The sequence below is a fragment of the Erpetoichthys calabaricus genome, chromosome 2, assembly GCF_900747795.2.
Source record: "Erpetoichthys calabaricus chromosome 2, fErpCal1.3, whole genome shotgun sequence".
Classification (NCBI taxonomy): domain Eukaryota; kingdom Metazoa; phylum Chordata; class Cladistia; order Polypteriformes; family Polypteridae; genus Erpetoichthys; species Erpetoichthys calabaricus.
This window is the reverse complement of record NC_041395.2, coordinates 138,329,415-138,353,364: the sequence shown is the minus strand read 5'-3', so window position 1 is coordinate 138,353,364 and position 23,950 is coordinate 138,329,415. Positions and strand designations below refer to the sequence as shown.

Here is a 23,950-nt window from a genome sequence, read left to right as displayed (position 1 = left end):
CTAATTAGTTATATTTCTCCTCAACTCACTAGCTAATAGTTCATGTGTGGTGAATATACTGGAGCAAAAATGGCTGCCGTTGCATTGTTCAGGTGTTTGTTACACAGTAGTGGTGGTAGAAGTGGCTTCCCACTCACTATCTGGAGAGCAGACCTGAATTTTAAAATACCACATTTTTTACTTGAGGATAGTTTTCTGAATCGGGTGATTTCTGAATGCATGGGTAATGGACGTATCGAGCAATTGGTAAAGACCAAGTGAGCATAGGGAGAAAGTTTAAAAAATTGCTCACAGTCACGTTTTTTTGGGGGGTGTGGGGGAAAGATGAGGGTACACATTTCAAAACGCTTTTATTGGATGAATATGGGCCGGGATGTGGAACAATTTTGTAAGGCCTGTCCCGACTTTCAAATAGTTTCTGCTCACAGACCCGCCAGGGTGCCCCTGGTACCGATGCCTATTTTAGACATCCCCTTTGAGAGGGTGGGATTAGATATTGTTGGCCCGCTTCCAAAGAATAAAAATGGCTTTCAGTATATGCTTGTGTAATCGATTACACCACAAGACACCCAGAGAGCAGAATTGCTATCGCTGATCAAGGGGAACTGTGATGCTCCAATTAGGCATTATTCGGCCAAACAAAGGCAAATGGCTAAGCTCATCATACTTGTCTCAAAGTCAGATGGTTCGGTTCCGTTATGATTTTAAGCGTTTGAATAAGATTTCCAAGTTTGATGCATACCCGATGGCGCGTGTGGACGAGCTGTTAGAAGAGCTCGTGCAGGGTTCATACTGTATATCTCTGCACTTGATCTCACGAAGGGTTATTGGCAGGTCACCTTGGAGAAGACTAGTTGCGAAAAGACCGCATTCAACACTCTGGGCGGGTTGTTTGAGTTTACAGCACTCCATTTTGGTCTCCATGGCGCACCGCTTACCATGGACCAGATCCTGCGTCCCCATTCTGTGTACACGGGTGCCTATCTTGACATTTTGGTAATTTTTAGTAATGACTGGGAATCTTATCTCGTCTGCCTTCGGGCGGTGCTTGACAGTTTACGTCTGGCGGGGTTGACTGCCAGTCCTAAGAAGTACAAACTTTATATATCAGGAACAGACTATCTGGGATATTCCATGGGGAAAGGTTTGCTCAAGCCTCAAATTGACAAGGTGGAGGAAGTGCTTGCATATCTCCGTCCTGAAATACAGAGGCAGGTTCGTGCCTTACTCTGGCACACTGGGTATTACAGGCGGTACATTCCCAATTTTGCACATCGGGCCACCCCCCCTTAATGACTTGACAAAGGGCAGAAAGAATCGTAGAATTGTCTAGACCTGCATCTGTGAGAGAGCTTTCGTGGGCCTAAAAGCCACTTTATCATCATTCCCAGTTCTGCGCAATCTTAACTTTTCAAAGGAATTTATTCTGCAAACGGATGCTAGCGAGTTTGGCTTGGGAGCAGTATTCTCACAATGTTTTGAGGGGAAAGAGCACCTCATCACATTTCTCAGCAGAAAGCTGCTACCCAGGGTGTGCTATTATTGCACTATTGAAAAAGAGTGCTTAGCGATTGTGGGGGGGTGGAGGCCCTCTGTTACTATCCCTGGGGGTGACGGTTTACCCTGGTGGCTGACCAAGCCCTGCTACAGTGGGTGTATAAGCAGAAGGATACGAACGCCCGGCTCACTTGATGGTCTATGAATTTACAGGTGTTTGCTTTTGATGTTCACCACCATCCTGGGGCAGCACACACCAAAGCGAACGTTCTTTCCCGCATGGCTGAGCCCAGCTTGGACAGTTGCTTTGCCCACACTGGTGTGGCCAAAGCTGCGGGGATAGATGTAAGGTTTGTAAACTGTTTTGTCCCCCAAAGAGATGACACGCCAAAGAGCGTCCTGAAGCATGATTGCTGCATCTGTGGAATACAGCATTTCGGTCACTGGAGCAACCACAGGCTCCAGGCACTAGAGCAGCTTGCCTCGAAAACAAATCCTAAAAGATCATGGTCACGCTATGAGCACCTGTTGTCGATGAGAGATGCAAGGAATAATGTAAATGCAGAGAACAGTATTACTTGGCCATTAACTGGCCTGACTGCTGTACCTGTGTATAGGAGAGTGGTAGATCCCGCTAAAATAAATAACTGTGCTGTTCCTGTTTCAAGTGGAATAATGCTGGTTTTACTGAAGTACTAAGATTCTGCCTCGTGTTTTGCAGTGCAAGACAGGGACTCACATGTCACAATATACAGTGCATCCAGAAAGTATTCACAGCGCATCACTTTTTCCACATTTTGTTATGCTACAGCCTTATTCCGAAATGGATTAAATTCATTTTTTTCCTCAGAATTCTACACACAACACCTCATAATGACAATGTGAAAAAAGTTTACTTGAGATTTTTGCAAATTTATTAAAAATAAAATAATTGAGAAAGCACATGTACATAAGTATTCACAGCCTTTGCCATTAAGCTCAAAATTGAGCTCAGGTGCATCCTGTTTCCCCTGATCATCCTTGAGATGTTTCTGCAGCTTAATTGGAGTCCACCTGTGGTAAATTCAGTTGATTGGACATGATATAGACAGGTGTGTGCCTTTCCAAATAAGGTCCCGCAGTTGACAGTTCATGTCAGAGGACAAGCCAAGCGTGAAATCAAAGAAATTGTCTGTAGACTTCCGAGACAGGATTGTCTCGAGGCACAAATCTGGGGAAGGTTACAGAAAAATTTCTGCTGCTTTGAAGGTCCCAATGAGCACAGTGGCCTCCATTATCCGTAAGTGGAAGAAGTTTGAAACCACCAGGACTCTTTCTAGAGCTGGCCGGCCATCTAAACTGAGCGATCAGGGGAGAAGGGCCTTAGTCAGGGAGGTGACCAAGAACCCGATGGTCACTCTGTCAGAGCTCCAGAGGTCCTCTGTGGAGAGAGGAGAACTTTCCAGAAGGACAACCATCTCTGCAGCAATCCACCAATCAGGCCTGTATGGTAGAGTGGCCAGACGGAAGCCACTCCTTAGTAAAAGGCACATGGCAGCCCGCCTGGAGTTTGCCAAAAGGCACCTGAAGGACTCTCGGACCATGAGAAAGAAAATGGTCTGATGAGATCAAAGATTGAACTCTTTGGTGTGAATACCAGGCGTCACGTTTGGAGGAAACCAGGCACCGCTCATCACCAGGCCAATACCATCCCTCCAGTGAAGCATGGTGGTGGCAGCATCATGCTGTGAGGATGTTTTTCAGCGGCAGGGACTGGGAGACTAGTCAGGATAAAGGGAAAGATGACTGTAGCAATGCACAGAGGCCTGATCGCTCAGTTTAGATGGCCGGCCAGCTCTAGGAAGAGTCCTGGTGGTTTCGAATTTCTTCCATATTTACGGATGATGGAGGCCACTGTGCTCATTGGGACCTTCAAAGCAGCAGAAATTTTTCTGAAACCTTCCCCAGATTTGTGCCTCGAGACAATCCTGTCTCGGAGGTCTACAGACAATTCCTTTGACTTCATGCTTGGTTTGTGCTCTGACATGAACTGTCAACTGTGGGACCTTATATAGACAGGTGTGTGTGCCTTTCCAAATCATGTCCAATCAACTGAATTTACCACAGGTGGACTCCAATTAAGCTGCAGAAACATCTCAAGGATGATCAGGGGAAACAGGATGCACCTGAGCTCAATTTTGAGCTTCATGGCAAAGGCTGTGAATACTTATGTACATGTGCTTTCTCAATTTTTTTATTTTTAATAAATTTGCAAAAACCTCAAGTAAACTTTTTTCACATTGTCATTATGGGGTGTTGTGTGTAGAATTCTGAGGGAAAAAAATGAATTTAATCATTTTGGAATAAGGCTGTAACATAACAAAATGTGGAAAAAGTGATGCGCTGTGAATACTTTCCGGATGCACTGTATATTGTGTAGAAGTTGCAAAATGAGCTTAAAAAGTATAAGAATTTAGGACGTCGGGAGGAAGCATTGAATTCCCTGATAGCACCGGGCAGAAAGGATCCCCAGAGATACTTGGCACGCACTGGTAGAATGAAGCTAAAAGTGCTTCAAGACTGCGCTATTCTCAGATGACTTCAGTATATTTTGGAAGATGGAAGTACCTGAGGTGTACACTTCATTTGAGAGAACCCAACAACATCCCTGAGGGGTGGAGATTCGGTATGGAAAAATGGGCTAAAATTCCTCCCAGCCAATGTGCAGGACCGATCAAGACCTGCTGGAAATGTTTAGTTGCAGTTATTGCTACAAAAGGGGGTCACACCAAATATTAAAATGTGTAATACTGGGTGATTTTCCTCAATACATAAATGACTAAGTATGGTATTTCTGTCTCATTTGTTTAACTGGGTTCTCCATATATAATTTAAGGTTTTGTGTGAAAATCTGATGTTGTTTTAAGTCATATCTATGCAGGAAAACACCACTGTAACTGCTTAATGAAAACAATGGTCAATATTCTTATTTGACACTTTTTGTTCAAAAATCAAAGCCTGCATTCTAATAGATGAATGGACTGGCATATGAGAAGTCACTGTGGTTTAAGATAACAGAGTTGACACCGTTGAATTATATTATACTGTGATAAAGCTCCAGCATATCTATTATATAAAACAATCCTGGGATGAGGTGAGACTTTTTAGCCTGGGACGAGATGTGACTTTTTCAGAGAGATACTTTCAAGTCCTGCGAGACGAGACTTTGTGCCAAGAGATTTAACCATGCCCGGGGCTGGAAATAAAAGACAAGGAGTAGATGACAAAGTAGAACGTCGTAAAGAGGTTTAAAAATGTTGGAGCGATACACATGCAGAGCAGGTTAGAGATAATGAAAGTACTAAAATTGAAAGTCTCAAAAAAATGATAGTAAAGCGCATTAGCGCAAACAAATGGAAATTATTACTCGGTGAAATAATGGAATAGCAAAAAGAGATCGAATATATCGTTCGGATTTAAACTTTAAGTCGGTGGCTTGTAAAACATCTAATTCGTGTTGTCATCAGGGAAATGTAGTGTTCCTTCCCAATGAAAAGGCGTATCCGTGAGAATTAAAAGATTTGTTGTTTGGTGAAAGTGAAATCCACATACATGAGTGGCAGAGACATGAAGTGGCCAGCGTGTAGTGCAGGCTGTTTGGGGTTGACAGTTTGATATGGTATGAACTGTGTGCCTATACTTTTTAGAAGAATGACGTTTATAATGAAACTGTTTTCCCTCTGAATTAGGGATGCAATCTATACCTGACTGCTTTTGATGTAACTAGTGTAACTATTAATAATCAAAAAGAGATAAACTGGTTAAAGAATACTGGTAATAATGCAAAGACACATACATTTCTCAGAAAAGACTTTATTTATGCATTATGGATGTAAAAGTGTTTTGATGTTAATTTAAAATGTGTGGCATACTGTTTCTTTTACACTATTAAAAAGCAGTTTATGCATTTTTGTTTAGAAATTGAACTATGTTAAAATAATTGGAAGGCATTGTGTGTGAATTTTGTTAACTGTCATATGACCAATGTACTGGATATGCACAGGTAGTCTCTTGCCATGGTTAAGGTACATTTTAAATCCATCACTCACTGAGAGTTGCATATTTATATCTCAGAAAGCAAAGTTCTGCTGATTTTCAGGTTTTCTTTTTTTATGTATTCTAAAGCAAAGCAAATTTGTAGCTTTTACAGTATGTAAAAGGCTTTACTAAAGGGTATTAGAGCTGTTCTTTAAATTATTGATACATTCATAACTGATGATGTCTGCTAAAAATGTTAATTACATATTTGACAAGGTACATTTAATGAAAGGAATTTTTCTTCCCCTATTATAGCTAAAAGTTGGGGATTTAATAGGCTTGGGTGGATTTCAGCACATATTTTTTAATAAAGAATGATAAGATCATCATGTCCTAACTTGTTTGTCTTACTACACGCACATTCCAGGTTTATTCAATAACCTCTTCTCTCTGCTTACTGAAAATTAAATACCATACTGTATCATTCTCAGGTCTGAAAAATCATTTCAGGGTTGTGAGAGAGCTGTTATCCCATATTTGTAGCCTACTTTACATGGAAGGAACTAGCCCTGGATAGGAGTGCATTGCAGGTCCCACTCACACAGGACCAATTTATAGCTATTAATTATTCAATGTTAACAAAATTTTTTATAGGTGCCACAATAATGAATGCCAATATAATTCAGCATGTTTTAATTTTCAGTACCGCATTTGCAAAAAAAACTCTTTAAAGCTGGTTGTGCAAAAAGACATTTCAAAGCATGTTTGCCAAAAATAACAGTGTGTCAGATTTATGACATTTGCCATTACGAGATTTATGTTCAGTGAATAAACAGTTGATTAGTAACACTAAAAAGAAACATTTAATGGACTTGTGTATAGTACACCACCAAAATTCGTGGGGGTTACGTTCCTAGAGCTTACGCGAATGGTGAAAACTGTGAATTATGGATGTGTTAAAAAAAAAAAAAAAAAAAAAGCCAATTATTATAGTTTAAACCCTAAATATGCCCCCAAAACACTTTAATTTCATTTTAACCTCAGCTTAATACATTACCTATAAAAAGAATGTAAAGGTAATCTCGTATACTGTACAGTATTGAACTGATATGTCACCCGTAGCGCTAGAATATAAAATAAAGATGTTACCGCTATATGTACTGTAATTCATGCAAGCACGTTTTCATTACAGAAGCCTTAGAAGGTGCAGGGCGTTTTGGTGGCATCTTGGGGCTTTAACCCTTAAACTGCCACATACTTGGGAGTTAATGCTTCCCTAGACGCCAAATACTCTTTTGCTGCACTTTTTGAGTAAACGTCACAATTCACAAAGAAAAAGTAAAATTTTAATGGAACACGTTTTTTTCATGCAAAGAGCATCACAATTACTGCAACACTAATCATTTTACACACTGCTAATGAATTGTAAAAACTATTTAAAAAAAAAAACAAAAAAAAACTACTGGAACAATATGTACAAGGTGCAACTGACATCATTGATGAAATTCAGTAAATCACTGAGCCAACTGCACTTGAACTGGCTGCACGCAGGCACACAGAGGTAAACACTGATGCTTACAGGCTAGTCTAGTGCAGCGGCTGAATCCCAGAGACAGTGAGGCTGCAGGGGCTAGCAGTGGTCATGATCTGGCTGCTCAATGAATGTATGGTGCAGACTGATCAGCTCCGGTGTGTTGGTAAATTGCTCTGGGAACCGACAATAGCTGGTTGCGGCATTCAATGAATGTACGTTGCAGAATATACTCGGCTCCAGCGTGCTGGCAAATGGCACTGGGAAACGACTATAGCCGGTTGCGGCGGTTTAAGGATTAAGAACAAAACGGAAAACACAAGAACACTCAGCTGGAGATGCGTCACAGGGCAGCAGTCAGTCAGCAGCAAGGAGAAATGAATAACGCTATAGTGGTCCGGTGCCACTAAGATTCACACCGTCGAGAAAATGGTGATTTATTTATTTTTATGGTGGAGATTCCAGGGACGCACCCAACCTTGGCACGCATTCACAAACAGAGACAACAACAAAGCAAACCAGTAATCAAACAGCAAATAAAGAATGTAATGAAAACAAATGAAAACAACGATACCACCCCTGTTCCCCTTATGGCGATTATAAGTACATTATATACTTTTTTAAAGCTGTGCTGACATCCTTTGACCTCAACAGCCCCTGCACCCTGAGAAGAAGACCAATCCGTGCCACTGCAAGGGACTGCTGGGAGTTACAGTTTCAAATTCTAGTAGAGTACACTCTTGGATTGGCTACTTTCACCATCCCAAGCCACTTTTTCCTCTACGGTTGCTTCCTGTTCTCTCTACAGTGCAGTATTGTCATGAAAAAAGCCATAAAAATTACGGAGGATATTTGTGGTTTCCGCTAACAATTATTAGTTAGGTTCTAAGGAAAAATCTGTGAACGACTCAGGCCGCAAACCCTGAACCGCGTCTTTGCAGGGGTCTACTGTAATTCAAATTTTAGAAGTAAGAAACTAGTGGTTTAATTTTTCCAAGCTTTCTCTCCTTTCTGAATTTTCAGTTTAAATCTGCTTATGTGAAATCTAAATATCTCAGCTAAGGGTAACACATTTATTTCTGCAAATAGTTTTTGTGTTGTTTTTGGAAACCTCATAAAAGTAGTCAGTAATATATATTAGTCCATAATTCTGTTGTCCCGTTGAGAATTAGCCCCAAAACAAAAATTGACCTTAACTGCAGAAATATACTTTTAGTGGGACACCCCAGTTTCTCCCATATTTCATATTTTTTTTTTAACAACATTTAGTTGTTGTACTTATGGGCACTCCTTTGGCTTTAGAAACCCAACAAGTGCCACATTGTTAATGTTTTTAGTATTTAAGTATGTTTAATTCAGCCTGCTAATGGTGTGCCTTTGCCATTCTGTGTGGCTTTTGACCATGCATCAAATCACATGACATGACACAAGCTTCATAAATGTGCTAGTGTAGAATATTTAAAGATACGTTAAACTTTATTTTGGGGTTGAACATACAGAGCATGTCTATAGGTTTACAAGGGTGACATACTGCAAGTTCATAGGATGACTACTGAACTTTATTCATGGGCTGGGGCTATAATATGGCACTCTTAGTAACCAGTAATCCATCATGTTATTTTTAATCTCCACATTTTTCTGCAAAATGCTAGACATTTGCCACACAGTTTGCTGTAGTCATATCATCATGCTGTCAAAGCATGCATAAATAATTAATTCCGTTATTTCCAAACTCACACCATAATGGAATAAAATTGCATTTTGTCTCTTTTTTTTTTTTCTTTTATGCAATCATATTTAACGAAGCACCTACTGAGATAGTCATGTCTGTCAGTCCGCATGATAAAACTAGGCCCCACATGGACCAATTTTGTTTAAATGTGCCACACTTATTTTTAAAAGAAATTTGTTGAGACAGTTCAATTTTTATTGAAATTTCTTGGACAAATCTGGCTGTTCAATTTTAAAATTCCAAAATCTGCCATTAAAAAGAATTGATGAATTTGTAAACCTGTCTATCTTAATAAGGGGGAAGCATTTTATGTGACTTTAGCAACAAATTAGTTTACTTTTTTTTAGTTTTTTCTTGATAGTGGTTACTCAAATTTGTGTGTTTTGTAGATTTTTCCTCTTTGCACCTCTGATAGACGCTGCTGACGGCAAACAGATCCCCAATACAAGTTAATGAAAAACACTGCAGACTGCGTGTGCATAGTAGAAAGTCACTGTCACTGGCTAATGGCACATGCATGGGATTGACAACCATCTATCAGCAAGTCCAGCTGGTAATGCGCAGAAACCTCTGCATGCATTTCCTTTCCTCCAGTGTTTTAACACTAGAATTACCAGAGCCTACGAAAAAACTCGTAAATCCGTCCCACCTTAAATCGCGTCTTAAATCCGTTTGCACCTCTCCGCCAGAGTCCTTTGTCATCTAAATGTGCTGATAAACAAAAGCTACTAGCAGCCAGCTATTCCATCCCCCCACCGACTTAGAACGAATTTCTCCTAGCTCATGGCTTGCCTTGATTTATCTGGGATTGAAGTGGAGTTTTAGAGTGGAAATAATATACAGTAGTGTTATTTGGAATACACGCATTTCATGTGTATTCCGTTCCGTTCAGTAGTCTGTGCAAACACATTTTTAAAACAGAAACGTTTTTCATATTCTAACAGTAAATGACAAAATGTAGGCATAAACTATATAACGTATGAAGCCTGAAGTCCATATATCAAAGAAACACTTTCACAAAAGGTACAAATAAGAGAACACGTGCGCTTTTCTTCAAAAATATAACTGCACAAAAAAAAAAAAGCCGCGTTAGCATGCCATATTGACACCCTTACTACAACCGCCGCGGTGGCGTAATGGTATCAGCTCTTGACTGGGGATCAGAGGGTGGCGAGTTTGATCCCGCACGGCTCCACTTCGAGAAATGAACTGCTTTCATTCTTACAATTTTAGAATAACAACGTAAATTTGATTTCAGTCTGTAACAGCCGGTGTAACTTATGATACTGGTAAAGGTTAGCTTTTTTTTTTTTTTTTTTTTTTTTAATTCACTTTTCATTCTCGCAGTTGCATTCAGAATCAATCCATCTGACATAAAGACGCGCTATAGGTCTGCAGTGTACCACGATGCATACTAATTCGCCCGCCACCCCAAAGGGTTCTGACACAAAATAGCTGGCGAAGCTGCCTTCTTCGTATCTCACCGTCACTTGAAATCAGCAGTTCTTAGCTGCTTATCAATCCATACAACCCCATCTGACACAGCTGTTTTCACATAAATAAAAGTGTACTTTTATTCAAGACTATAACCGAAGAATAAAGAAAGTAAGTTACAGTTGGTGGTTGATACGACAGCGTGCGTGGTGCAATGTTAAGAACTGCTGATTTCCGATCCGTGCTATATAAAATCATCACATTCAAATATTAACAGTTCCCACACACCCAAGGTCCGCCATTCCTACATTTACGACATGTGTACTTGTTGCAGTGTACACACCTCTCTGTGCTATGGTTCCTATTACAGTGAATGAGCACCTGACACTGTACTTTCTTCCCTGGGGGAAGCTGAGGTCTTAGAACGGAAGTTTGTTGATGCTGTATCTTCTTTTCTTTTTTCATCGCCTTTTCCTGTAAGAAGCGACGACGAAGTTCCTCTGCAAGGTGAGCCATGAACACTCTTCTTTTCTCAGCTTTTATCCCGCCACATCTGAGAGTTCCCTGTAATTTGCAGCTCTATTCAGTATCTCAAAACGCCACACACATTCACAGTAATTCCCAGTTATGTCCACCACTCACACCCACGCCCACATTCCACATCAGAGAATTTCCACTTCCAGCATAAATTCACACCTGATCTGACGCTGTTCGTTTTCAAATAATATTGTTAATATTTGAATGTGATGATTTTATATAGCACGGATCGGAAATCAGCAGTTCTTAACATTGCACCACGCACGCTGTCGTATCAACCACCAACTGCAACTTGCTTTCTTTATTCTTCGGTTATAGTCTTGAATAAAAGTACACTTTTATTTATGTGAAAACAGCTGTGTCAGATGGGGTTGTATGGATTGATAAGCAGCTAAGAACTGCTGATTTCAAGTGACGGTGAGATACGAAGAAGGCAGCTTCGCCAGCTATTTTGTGTCAGAACCCTTTGGGGAGGGGGGTGGGTGAATTAGTATGCATCGTGGTACACTGCAGACCTATAGCGCGTCTTTATGTCAGATGGGGTTGTATGGATTGATTCTGAATGCGACTGCGAGAATGAAAAGTGAATTAAAAAAAAAAAAAAAGCTAACCTTTACCAGTATCATAAGTTACACCGGCTGTTACAGACTGAAATCAAATTTATGTTGTTATTCTAAAATTGTAAGAATGAGAGTAGTTCATTTCTCGAAGTGGAGCCGTGCGGGATCGAACTCGCCACCCTCTGATCCCCAGTTAGGAGCTGATACCATTACGACACCGCGGCGGATGTAGTAAGAGTGTCAATGTGGCATGCTAACGCGGCTTTTTTGTTTTTTTGTGCAGTTATATTTTTGAAGAAAAGCGCTCGTGTTCTCTTATTTGTACCTTTTGTGAAAGTGTTTCTTTGATATATGGACTTCAGGCTTCATACGTTATATAGTTTATGCCTACATTTTGTCATTTACTATTAGAATATAAAAAACGTTTCTGTTTTAAAAATGTGTTTGCACAGGCTACTGAACGGAACGGAACACACATGAAATGCGTGTATTCCAAATAACACTACTGTATATTATTTCCACTCTAAAACTCCACTTCAATCCCAGATAAATCAAGGCAAGCCATGAGCTAGGAGAAATTCGTTCTAAGTCGGTGGGGGGATGGAATAGCTGGCTGCTAGTAGCTTTTGTTTATCAGCACATTTAGATGACAAAGGACTCTGGCGGAGAGGTGCAAACGGATTTAAGACGTGATTTAAGGTGGGACGGATTTACGAGTTTTTTCGTAGGCTCTGGTAATTCTAGTGTTAAGTCATAAAATGTAATTTAATTGATCTTTTTTTAATATGCTTTTGCTAATCCTCAAGAGGAAATATAGTCTTACTAATCATAAAAGTATAAAATGCTAACATGAATGAAGTACCCTGTGATGTGTAAGACGTTGTACACAGAACAAATTAACATTTACTTGGCAAACATCATCGTGATATATTTAGAACAGTGCATACAAAATTCTAATGGGGACCCCCTCATACCTCAGCTTCCAGTTCGATGTAATGTATATACAAGAGCATGGCCCAAATTTCAATTATTTGTTTTCTCTTCAAGTACTGCATGGAATTTGTGAAGGTGTGTTTTATTTATTTATTCGAGTCCCCCCAAAACCCCCCCCCTCCACACACACACACCCTGATTCCTCACTGATGATAATGAGATAAAGCGGGCATTGAACAAAACACAATGGTCTTTATGCATGTACATACATGCTACAGAAGTAGCAGGTCTGGTCACTCTATAATTTACTATCACAGTGTCGCATCCACCTTATATTCATAATAGAATTGCCCTTCACTTCTGTTATTCCCTAGCATGTCATAACTGAATAGCTTTGCAAACCCTATTTTGCTCAAGCAAGGTAGGCATTGATTACAATATTTTTTAATTCTTTTTTTATTTTAAACTAGTCATTTAGCCCGTTACAATAACGGGCGCTAGAACAGTAGTGCATAAACATTAGTAGGAACATATATTAAATGGCAAGGGACTTTGACCTCATTCTTTTTGTTGGTCGTATTTTTCTTTCTTTCAGCCTTTCTTTTGTTGATGTTTACTTGCTGAGCTGACCGTTCTTCATGGGCTGCCGCCGTGTATTGTGTGTCTTTAATTTTCTGTGAAAGTAATACTGTCTTGTACGTCCACTGGCTTGTAGGTCCGTAATATACCTTTAATTTTCTCTGCCGGTAATACAGGCATGCATATCGGTAATATGCCTTTAATCTCTTCTGACAGTAATACTGGCTTGTATGTGGCTGTAATATGAGTCACTGTATTGTGTACCTTTAATTTCCTCTCGCAGTAATACTGGTTTGTATTTCCGTAAAACGGCTGTAACTTTCTCTAACAGTAATATTGCGCATCGCACCGTGCCCCGCGCATGCGCACTTCACCAGAAGACACGCACACAGGGATTTTATTAAAGAGGATTATGTTAATTGCTAGTTACAAATTACCACTCTGTGTGTGTGTGTGTGTGTGTGTGTGTGTGTGTGTGTGTGTGTGTGTGTGTGTGTGTGTGTGTGTGTGTGTGTGTTAGAGAGAGTGAGGGTTTTCTTTTTGATGGACTGGAGTCCTGTCCAGGCCTGTTTTCATCCTTGTTCCCAGTCCTGGTGAGAGAATCTTTGTCCACCACAACCTTGAAATGAATTGAGAAAGTTCTAGAGTCTACTTACTGAACTTGCTTCATTGATGATCATGGTGCTTGCACAGTCCCCGGACACATCCTGAATGTTGCATTATGCATTCATTTTCTGACTTGTTTAGTCTTAAAGAGCAATGAGATTTTTCCACTTTAAATGAAATTATGCTAGATTTTCAAGTTAAAGGCACCTTTTTTGTTGCAAAGATTTGACATGGAACCTTCTATATAAGCTAGGCAGAAGTCCTATTACTAGCAATTTAGTTTCCCTTAGAATTATTATGAAAGATAAAATGTACCCTAAGTTCTTGTCTATAAGCCGGACTCATGTATTAGCCGGAGACCAAAAATCATACGAATTTTTAAAATAAAATCGTATCATAGATAAGCCGGACTCATGGATAAGCCGAACGTACTATAACCTATAACTAATAGAAGGGAGGGAGGTCAGTGGTCTCACTCGCGCCCATTTAATTTCTTTAAGGGGGGAGAGAGTGTGAGATATTGCCGTCTCTCTCACTCCCCGCATGGCGCGGTTGGAGCGGCCGGAGCGGCCGGAGCGCGTTCTTTCTGCTCTGGGCGTCGCCGAGTCAACACGAGCGCGTAGCGGTCATTTAAATTGTGATTTTATATGTAAGCATATTTAAATATATATCGCGGATTTCTGCGGACAATGGGTCTTTTAATTTCTGGTACATGCTTCCTCAGTTGGTTTGCCCAGTTGATTTCATATAAGGGACGCTATTGGCAGATGGCTGAGAAGCTACCCGGCTTACTGTTCTCTCTCTCTTGCGCTGACTATCTGTGATCCTGACGTATGGGGATTGAGCAGGGGGGCTGTTTGCACACCTAGACGATACGGACGCTCGTCTAAAAATGCTGAAAGATTATCTTCACGTTGCTATCTTTTGTAAAGCTGATTCCTGAAAAGACATGCTGCACAGTGCTTCGCATACTTAAAAGCTCGAAGGGCACGTATTGATTTTTGACTGAAAAACAAACTCTCCCTCTCTCTCTCTTTGTCTGCTCCTGACGGAGGGGGTGTGAGCTGCCGCCTTCAACAGCTTTGTGCCGCGGTGCTTCGCATACTTAAAAGCCAAACAGACATATTGATTTGTTTGCTTCACTCCTTTGAAGAGGAAGATATGTTTGCATTCTTTTAATTGTGAGACGGAACTGTCATCTCTGTCTTGTCATGGAGCACAGTTTAAACTTTTGAAAAAGAGACAAATGTTTGTTTGCAGTGTTTGAATAACGTTCCTGTCTCTCTACAACCTCCTGTGTTTCTGCGCAAATCTGTGACCCAAGCATGACAATATAAAAATAACCATATAAACATATGGTTTCTACTTCGCGGATATTCTTATTTCGCGGGTGGCTCTGGAACGCAACCCCCGCGATGGATGTATAAGCCGGACTTATGTATAAGCCGATATTCTATTTTTTCATTTTCACAACTTTTTTCCTTAGATAAGCCGCGGCTTATTGACAAGAACTTAGGGTATTTGGTTTCACTAATGCTCTTTTAAAGGGTCATTCTCAAAAAATGGACTGTCTCAGTGCTGTTTTAACATTTTTTTTGCAGTTTGTTGTAATTACACGTATACAGTATATGTGTGTGGTGTGTAGATATTGTCTCGGCCTTTAGAGACTTGTTTGTTGCAAATGTATTCAAGGTTTTTAACAGTTTTGTTTCAGTTATTATCCCAAGAAAATACATTTCTTTCATTACATGCAAGCCTGAACCTTTGTTAGAATCAGCATCACCTACAGTATGTTCTTATCCTCCCTCTTTTTATAATTATCTTAACAATTTTCGATTGCTGTGTTTCCTTGTTTAATTGACCTACCTACTTATTTACAGCGTTGGAGAAAGAATATGCAGTAAAATCACTCTGTGGGGTACAGCTTACAATTTTAAAAAACTTTTTATCAACATTCTCACTGACAACTAATATGCCTTTCACACTGAAAAGTTTTTTATTAAATGCATTTACTGTAGAATTGTATAGGCTTTACTCAAATATGTACAATTTTCAACACATGTATGAATTTCTTTATTAAAGTTTTTTTAAAGTTACTCTGGCTTTTGCTGAAACTTCATAAAAGTAAAAATGGCTAATCTGTTCATGCTTTATAAATTGTAGATTTAGTTTTATTCTTGGCTTTTCTTATCAGATATCCAGGAATTTTACGAAGTGACCTTACAGGACAGTCAAAAATGTGTGGAATCATTGAAGCCAGTAGAACCAAATCCTCCAATGAACACATGGGACTTCTCCAGCCTTCCAAGCACAACAGTGACTTCAGAAACATTACCCAGCAGCCTTAGTCCAAGTATAGAGGTAAGAACGTTGACATGGTTTATTTTTTTCTAATTTGATTGTTTTATTTTATGAGTTTTTGTATTTCACATTTAATTTTCCATAAACATTTTATTTTTTACAAGGTAAAGGTAATGTCTGCTTGAAGGCATTTTTCATTTTTATTTTAAAAGGAGCAGATGTGTTGCATTACCTTAGAGATCTGTAGTGGTTACTGAAAAGAAGATCATCTACAAGTGTCTCTTAACACCTTTTGCACTAAGTGGTTTCTGGCATTATTGCGTCTAAATCATATACCCAAAAGCGGCTATTACTCTGTTTATGTAATAAAGGTTGTACAAGTGGCTGATTGGTAGTGAGTACAATACTTCAAACTTTTAAACGAAAGTATTTATGTGATTAAAAATATTTGTTTACACCAATATCAACTAATTAAAACAAACAAGTGGTGTTTTAATGATTTCTCTCCAAAAAAATGGATTTTACAGTACATAACCATGACATTTTATTATGCACAACTCTCAAATCAATTTTCTTTTGTTCCCCAATATGTCAGCGCTCTTTGTGCCAAGTTTAGATGTCGTATCCCATTGCAAAATTGTACTTTGGCACAAGGTGCACCCCTGTTTGGAAACCATTATGTCTCTCTTTGGAAACATTTAGCCTCTTGTACAACCTAAATACTCTCTCAAAATAAGTATAGCAGTTGCAGTTATTTTATTTTTTAGAGAAAATATATACGTATACACACACACTTTATAATACGCTGAAGCAACAAGTAAACAATCTGTATGTACTCATCCAAACATTTACTTTCAAAACTATTTTTCATGCCAGTCCTTGAAATGATTTCTGTTTACCAAAAGACACAACAAAACCTTACATTTTGTCCATTTTGTGCTGCATTTCACCAGTCTTATTTTTTGTTATTTTTGCTTTTTTGTTGCACTTCATATCTATAATAATAAAAGGCAAAGCCCTCACTGACTGACTGACTGACTCACTCACTCACTCACTCACTGACTGACTGACTGACTCATCACTAATTGTCCAACTTCCCGTGTAGGTGGAAGGCTGAAATTTGGCAGGCTCATTCCTTATAGCTTACTTACAAAAGTTAGGCAGGTTTCATTTCAAAATTATACGCGTAATGGTCATAACTGGAACCTCTTTTTTGTCCATATACTGTAATGGAAGGCAGCAAGATGGCCGTAGGAGACTGAGTTGCGTGTCGCGTCATCACGCCTCCCACGTAATCACGTGAACTGACTGTGAACTCAGTACGTAGAAAAGAAGGAGGAGCCCCAAAGAGCGCTGAAGAAAACACTCATTACACAATTGACAAGGCAGCGAAACAATAAGAAGCGAGTGAGTGACGCATACAAGCATCTTCATAAGACACGAGGTATAAAAAAGCACGGTGTAAACCGTAAGTCTAAATTTACTTTATAGAAACGCTCCCGCTGCCGTTTGCAATACCATATTTGCGAGATACAAGTTTAATGAGAAGACACGAGGTATAAAAAAGCACGGTATAAACCTAACCTTAAATTAACTTTATAGAAACGCTCCCGCTGCCGTTTGCAATACCATATTAGATGACTTTGTAACAGAGTTAAAATTGCTGGAGCGATAAATTTTTAACTGCCAGGTCATGTCGCGTGTTCTTGGGTAGGTACACCAAAAAATTTATACATTTATGCATGTAATGGGCAAACAAAAAATGTACTATACCCGAAAGCACTACAGTAGTACTCAATGTATCTTTACTTCTTAAATGTTAATGTTTTACTGTTTAATAATTTATACGCTTCTTATATGTTATTCAGATTCTTTTATGAAAATACCAGTAACAGCGCACTGCACGATAACGTGGAGTGAATATACTTGACATGACCATTCATAGTATTTATCCTCTTTCTCTGTACGTTTACCATTCGTTTGCTCAGAGGTTGATGACCTTGCTGCTTAATGAGCAGCTCTTCACCCTAGCGTCCCGCTGCTTCTCTTCTTTCGTCGGCATCTTTTCCCGTTAAAACTGATTTTTTTTAAAACTTAGTATGTTTTCTTTAATTTTTCAGTTAAGCTGGCACTTAAGTCTTCAATCTGCCTCAAGAATGATTAGCGGAGGTGGTAGACAATGAAAACGTCAGCCGTACGCATCCGCCACGCACGCACTGGTGCGCGCAGCTGTGAGTTGACTCTACAATAAAATAAAATAAAGATAAAAAGAGCAATAACTTGCAGCACCGCTATTCAATTACACTTGCCTAACGCCTCTCCTAAGGGGAAATACTGTGGGATCTGGGCATCCGTCAAAACAGCAATCACAAGCCCGATTAGAAAGCGGGAAGCTGTGATTTGTCCTCTCCCTCCCATGTAACAATCGCAGCCCGTGTTGCAACGCACTATGTATGTATATGTATATATGTGTATGTGTGTGTATATATATGTGTGTGTGTATATATATATATATATATATAATTTGTTCATATGTGTGGGAAAGCGAATAGTAGACGTGACGTAGTATATGTATACCAAATTTCAAGTCAATAGGTGAAACGGTTTGCGAGCTACAGGTGATTTAAAATCCTGGACAGACAAACGAATAGCCACGGTAGCGTATTATAGAAGAACATTTTACTGTTTAATAATTTATATTTATATGCAATGTGCTTCTTATATATTACTTCATATTCTCATATGATAATGATGTTAATGTTGTTTATATTGATTTCTATGTTATTGTAAGTGCCCTTTATTTGTGGAAAAATAAATTTGGCAATTAAACTTATTTTATACATACATTTTATTTTTTTCTCTTGCACTCAGTGAGCGAATCCACTGGGTAATCAGCTATATATATATATATATAATATATAGATAGATATGTATGTATGTGTATATATATATATATAGATAGATAGATATGTATGTATGTATGTAGATAGATATGTATGTATATGTATATATGTGTATATATATGTACATATACAAATATGTATATGTATATATGTGTATATATATGTAGATATACAAATAAGTATATGTATATATGTGTATATATATGTGGATATACAAATATGTATATGTATATATGTGTCTGTATGTGTATATATATGTTGATATATGTATATATATATGTGGATGTGTATATGTATATATATATATGTATATATGTTTATGTATATATATGTTTACATAACCTCTTTAACACACTACTTCTCCGCTGCGAAGCGCGGGTATTTTGCTAGTCTATACTAATAAAAGGCAAAGCCCTCACTGACTGACTCACTCACTGACTGACTGACTGACTGACTCATCACTAATTCTCCAACTTCCCGTGTAGGTAGAAGGCTGAAATTTGGCAGGCTCATTCCTTACAGCTTACTTACAAAAGTTAGGCAGGTTTCATTTCGAAATTCAAAGCGTAATGGTCATAACTGGAACATATTTTTTGTCCATACACTGTAATGGAGGAGGCGGAGTCACGTATCGCGTCATCACGCCTCCTACGTAATCACGTGAACTAAAAACAAGGAAGAGATTTACAGCACGAGTCGCACGCGGGAACGAAGGTAAATGACGTTAATTTTTGACTGTCTTTTAATACTGTGTAAGCATACATATTAACACATGTGCAATTAAACGTGTGCATTTACGGGGTGATTTCTCAGGCTTAAAAGCTCACCTTTTATCAAACGCGGGAACAAAGGTAACTGACGTTGTTCACTGTCTTTTAATACTGTGTAACCATACATATTAACACATGTCCAATTAAACGTGTGCATTTACGGGGTGATTTCTCAGGCTTAAAAGCTCGCCTTTTACTAAAAAGGTAAATGCAAAACTATTTTCAATCAGTTTATTGAAACGCTCCCGTTAAGGATTGCAATAACATATTCGCGAGATAAAAGAACGAAGTAGGGGTAAATGGAGGAACAGCCGCAAACAGCGAAGAGCAAAAAATTAATTAAACAATTGAGAAAGGAGCGAGTGAAGCATACAAGCATGTTCATAAGGGAAACAAACCACGGTGTAAAACGTAAGTTTAAATAAAGTTTATAGAAACGCTCCCGCTGCGGATTGCAATAACATATTCGCGAGATAAAAGTTTAATGAGAAGACACGAGGTATAAACGAACCACACGCCGTGGCGCAATGTTAGGGGCAACAGTTTCAACCATTCTATGATCTGCTTCTCGCAACTGAAAGACGGCACATGGCGGATGTTAGCCGACTTGCTGACCGCAACGTTAGGGGCTTCAAGTATGGCGCTGACGCCACATCTCAGTGCCAACACTTTGCAGACTGTACTTAAAAGACACGCCCTCCTCACTGGACAGTTAAAAACACCAATCAAACTAACGATGACATCAAGTATTACCCAATCAAAAGTAGGAAAGGAGGCATCTTCATAAAATGCGTGTGGGATGATTTGCATGAGACGCTGCTTTAAAAAAAAAAGGATTACAAAAATACGGGATAAATCCCGTCCAGTATTGATTCAAAACGGGACGCGCAATTTCATTGTCAAATGCGGCACGATTCCGTATTTTAAAGGACGGGTGGCAACCCTACAGTGCCAGGTAACCACCCATACAATCACATTGTGATTCAGACTAGGAATGCAATGAATGTAATTACCCCGATCTACATACAAGGCGAAAGTCTTGCAACATTCAAAGATGATGGTTTGGGATAATTAGTACTTATTAAGTACACCATGGAACATAAAAGAGCTTATGAAGCCTTCAACCGAAAAAAGCAAGATCTCAGAGATCGTACAAAAAAAAAAGGAGGTAATGTCGTTTTACTCGCTGTAGATTTTAGTGAAACATTACCAGTTATTCCACGAGGGAGACCAGCAGATGAACTCAACGCTTCTTTAAAATCCATGCTTCTCCCACGGTCGGTTATATGTCGCGTGTTCTCGGGTAGGTACACCAAAAAATGTATACATTTAAGCATGTAATGGGCAAAGAAAAAATGAGGTATACCCGAAGGCACTGCAGTAGTACTCAATGTAACTTTACTTCTTAAATGTTAATGTTTTACTGTTTAATCATTTATACGCTTCTTATATATTGTTCAAATTCTTTTATCAAAATACCAGTGACAGCGCAATGCACGATAACATGGAGTGAATACACCATACGCATCTGCCCACGGCCGCCCTGGTGTGCGCAGATAGGAGTTGATTCTAAAATAAAATAAACATAAAAAGAGTAATACAATCATCACCCATAAAGCGGATAGCAGACGTGACGTATTATATGTGTACCACATTTCAAGTCAATAGGTGAAACAGTTTGCAAGCTACAGGTGATTTAAATATCCTGGACAGACCAACGAAAAGCCACGGTAGCAAATTATACAAGAAGATTTTACTGTTTAATTATTTATATTTATATGAAATGTGCTTCTTATATATTACTTCATATTCTCATATGATAATGATGTTAATGTTGTTTATATTGATTTCTATGTTATTGTAAGTGCATCTATGTGTGTATATGTATGTATGTATGTATGTATGTATGTGTATATATATATACATATATATATATATATAAAAAATATATATAAAAAATATATGTGTATATGTATATATAATATATCTGTATATGTGTGTGTATATGTGTATATGTATATATATATGACAGCAACACTCATAACAATGACAACACAATTACATTGACAATCATGTTACGTTATTTTTAAAATGTTTCCTTTACTTTTTCATAACCTCTTTAACACACTACTTCTCCGCTGCGAAGCGCGGGTATTTTGCTAGTATATATATATATTACTTTTGTGTTTTAACTATTCAATTGGTAAATCACTTTTATTGGTACTTGCTGTTAAGGGATATGTTTGGTATTTTTTCAAGTCAAAGGTAGTTCCTCATAACTATGGTATATATTAAATGTGCACCATGAATTTGTATTCTTAAGTGAAGCATTTTATCTAAATGTTTTTGTTGACAACAAAATTTCTGTTATTTTGTACAGGTGAAATCTTTTTTTTTTTCTAATAATAAACTACAGTAGACTCCTGTGAAGTCGCGGTTCAGAGTTTGCGGCCTCAGTCATTCACGGATTTTTCCTTAGAACCTATCAAATAATTGTTAGCAGAAACCGCAAAAAGCCTCCTCAATTTTTATGGCTTTGTTCGTGGCAATACTGCACTGTAGAGAGAACAGGAAGCAACTGTAGAAGAAACGTGGCTTGGGATGGTGAAAGTAGCCAATAGAATTTGAAACTGCAACTCCCAGCAATCCCTGCAGTAGCTCTGATTGGTCTTCTGCTGAGGGTGCTGGGGCTGTTGGGGTCAAAGGATGTCGGTGTAAAAACAGGGCCGGTGACCAAAAGCAAAAAAAAAAAAAAAAGTTTTTGTAATTTGTGTTTCAAGTTCCTGTCTCTCTGCCTGCCTTCTGTTGGGTTACCTGTACTTATTCGTTTTGTCCTGGATCGTTTCGTGTTTGGCATCTGGACTGTCTATTGTCTGCCGTCTGCCTGTGTACATGAGGACTGTAAGTGGATTCATGGCCATTCTGCAAAGACAGAAGCGCTCCTGAACCCATCCACCCATGTTCACCATTTCAGGAACTAGCGGTAGGACTATCTTTACATTCCCATTCAGCGTGCGTATCTCTGGACTATCTATTTTCATCATTACATTTCATCCGTTAACGTTTTTCATGATTTACTGTGTGTTTTGTTGGTGCTTTATTGTATTTAATGTGTAAATGCTGTAAGGGGAACAGGGTTGGTATTGTTTTCATTTATTTAATTTGTTTTTATTACATTCTTTATTTGCTGTTTGATTACCGGTTTGCTTTGTTTTTGTCTCTGTTTGTGAGTGCGTGCAGGTCGGGCCAAGGCTGGGTGCGTCCCTGGAATCTCCCTCATAAAAACAAATAAATCACCTTCTTCTTGACGGTGTGAATCTTGGCAGCACCGGACCGCTACAGTGTTATTCATTTCTCCTTGCTGCTGATTGACTGTGATGCATCTCCAGCTGAGTGTTCTTGTGTTTTCCGTTTTGTTCCTCTTAACCCTTAACACTAGAATTACCAGAGTCTATGAAAAAACTCGTAGATCTGGCCCACCTTAAAACCGTTCTCACCTCTGTTTTGTCTTCTAAATGTGTCGATTAAGACGAGCAGCAAGCATCCGGCTATTCCATCTCTCACCGCCGCAGAACGTTCACGAAGTTTTCCCAGCTCATGCCTTGTTTGATTATCTGGGAGTGACTGAAGTGCTAGAGTTTTAGAGTGGAAATAATAGATCGCTATTTGGAACACACGCATTTCATGTGTGTTCCGTTTCTACAGTAATCTGTGTAAACACATTTTTAAAACAGAAATGTTTTTCATATTTCAGTAGTAAATGACAAAATGTAGGCATAAACTATATAATGTATGAAGCCTGAAGTCCAAAGATCAAGTAAACACTTTCACAAAAGATTCAAGGAATAGACAACAGCTTCATTGGCATAGCAGTAAGATTTGCTGACTTGTAATCAAGAGTCCCCGGTTCGATCCCCACTCACTCCTATATTTGCCATTTTCAGTAGTGAGCTGCTCTTTTTGTTAATATTACACAGTACACACATACATTTGGTTTGTGTCTGTAAAACATGGTATGCATTTATAGGACTTGTAAAAGTTACCGTTTTTTTAACCTTTATTCTCTCTAAATCACAATCACAATACATACTACCGCAATCCCCCAAGGGATCTGATGCTGTTGTTTTTCATTTGAAACGGAATAACTGGAGATGTGAGTGGTGTTTTGAGACAATGGAACTGGACATTCTCTCATCTGGAGGGATAAAAGCTGACACACAAACTCTGGCGAATCTGCCTTCTTCGTATCTCACCGTCACTTGATTTTTTTTTATTCAGTTTTATTGAGTGTTCCTGCTCATGCTGAATTAGTGTGCACCTTATGGTGTATGATGTCAGAGAAAAAAAAAAAAAAAAAAACAGACGTAGGTATATATGATATTTGGAATTATTCGTTTTATGAACTGTATAGTACATTTCGGAAAACTTTTTGGCACTGATGCAACATTATTCATATTATTCATATTCATTCGCATAACATCTTGCGGTTTGTAATCAGTGACTGCGTGTTTTTTTCCCCCGATCTTGCCAGTCCCCACATGTTGCTGTAT

General features: G+C 38.8%; 1 protein-coding gene across 13 annotated transcripts in view; it reads left to right on the top strand.

Moving 5' to 3' along the window:
* dlg1a (discs large MAGUK scaffold protein 1a) overlaps nucleotides 1–23,950 on the top strand; it is a 525,807-nt gene that overhangs the window by 44,175 nt on the left and 457,682 nt on the right. For all 13 annotated transcript variants that reach the window (XM_051923937.1, XM_051923931.1, XM_051923927.1 and 10 more), the window contains exon 3: nucleotides 15,621–15,787. In XM_051923937.1, coding sequence (XP_051779897.1) covers nucleotides 15,621–15,787 — 167 coding nt within the window. The remainder of the gene's footprint in view (nucleotides 1–15,620; nucleotides 15,788–23,950) is intronic.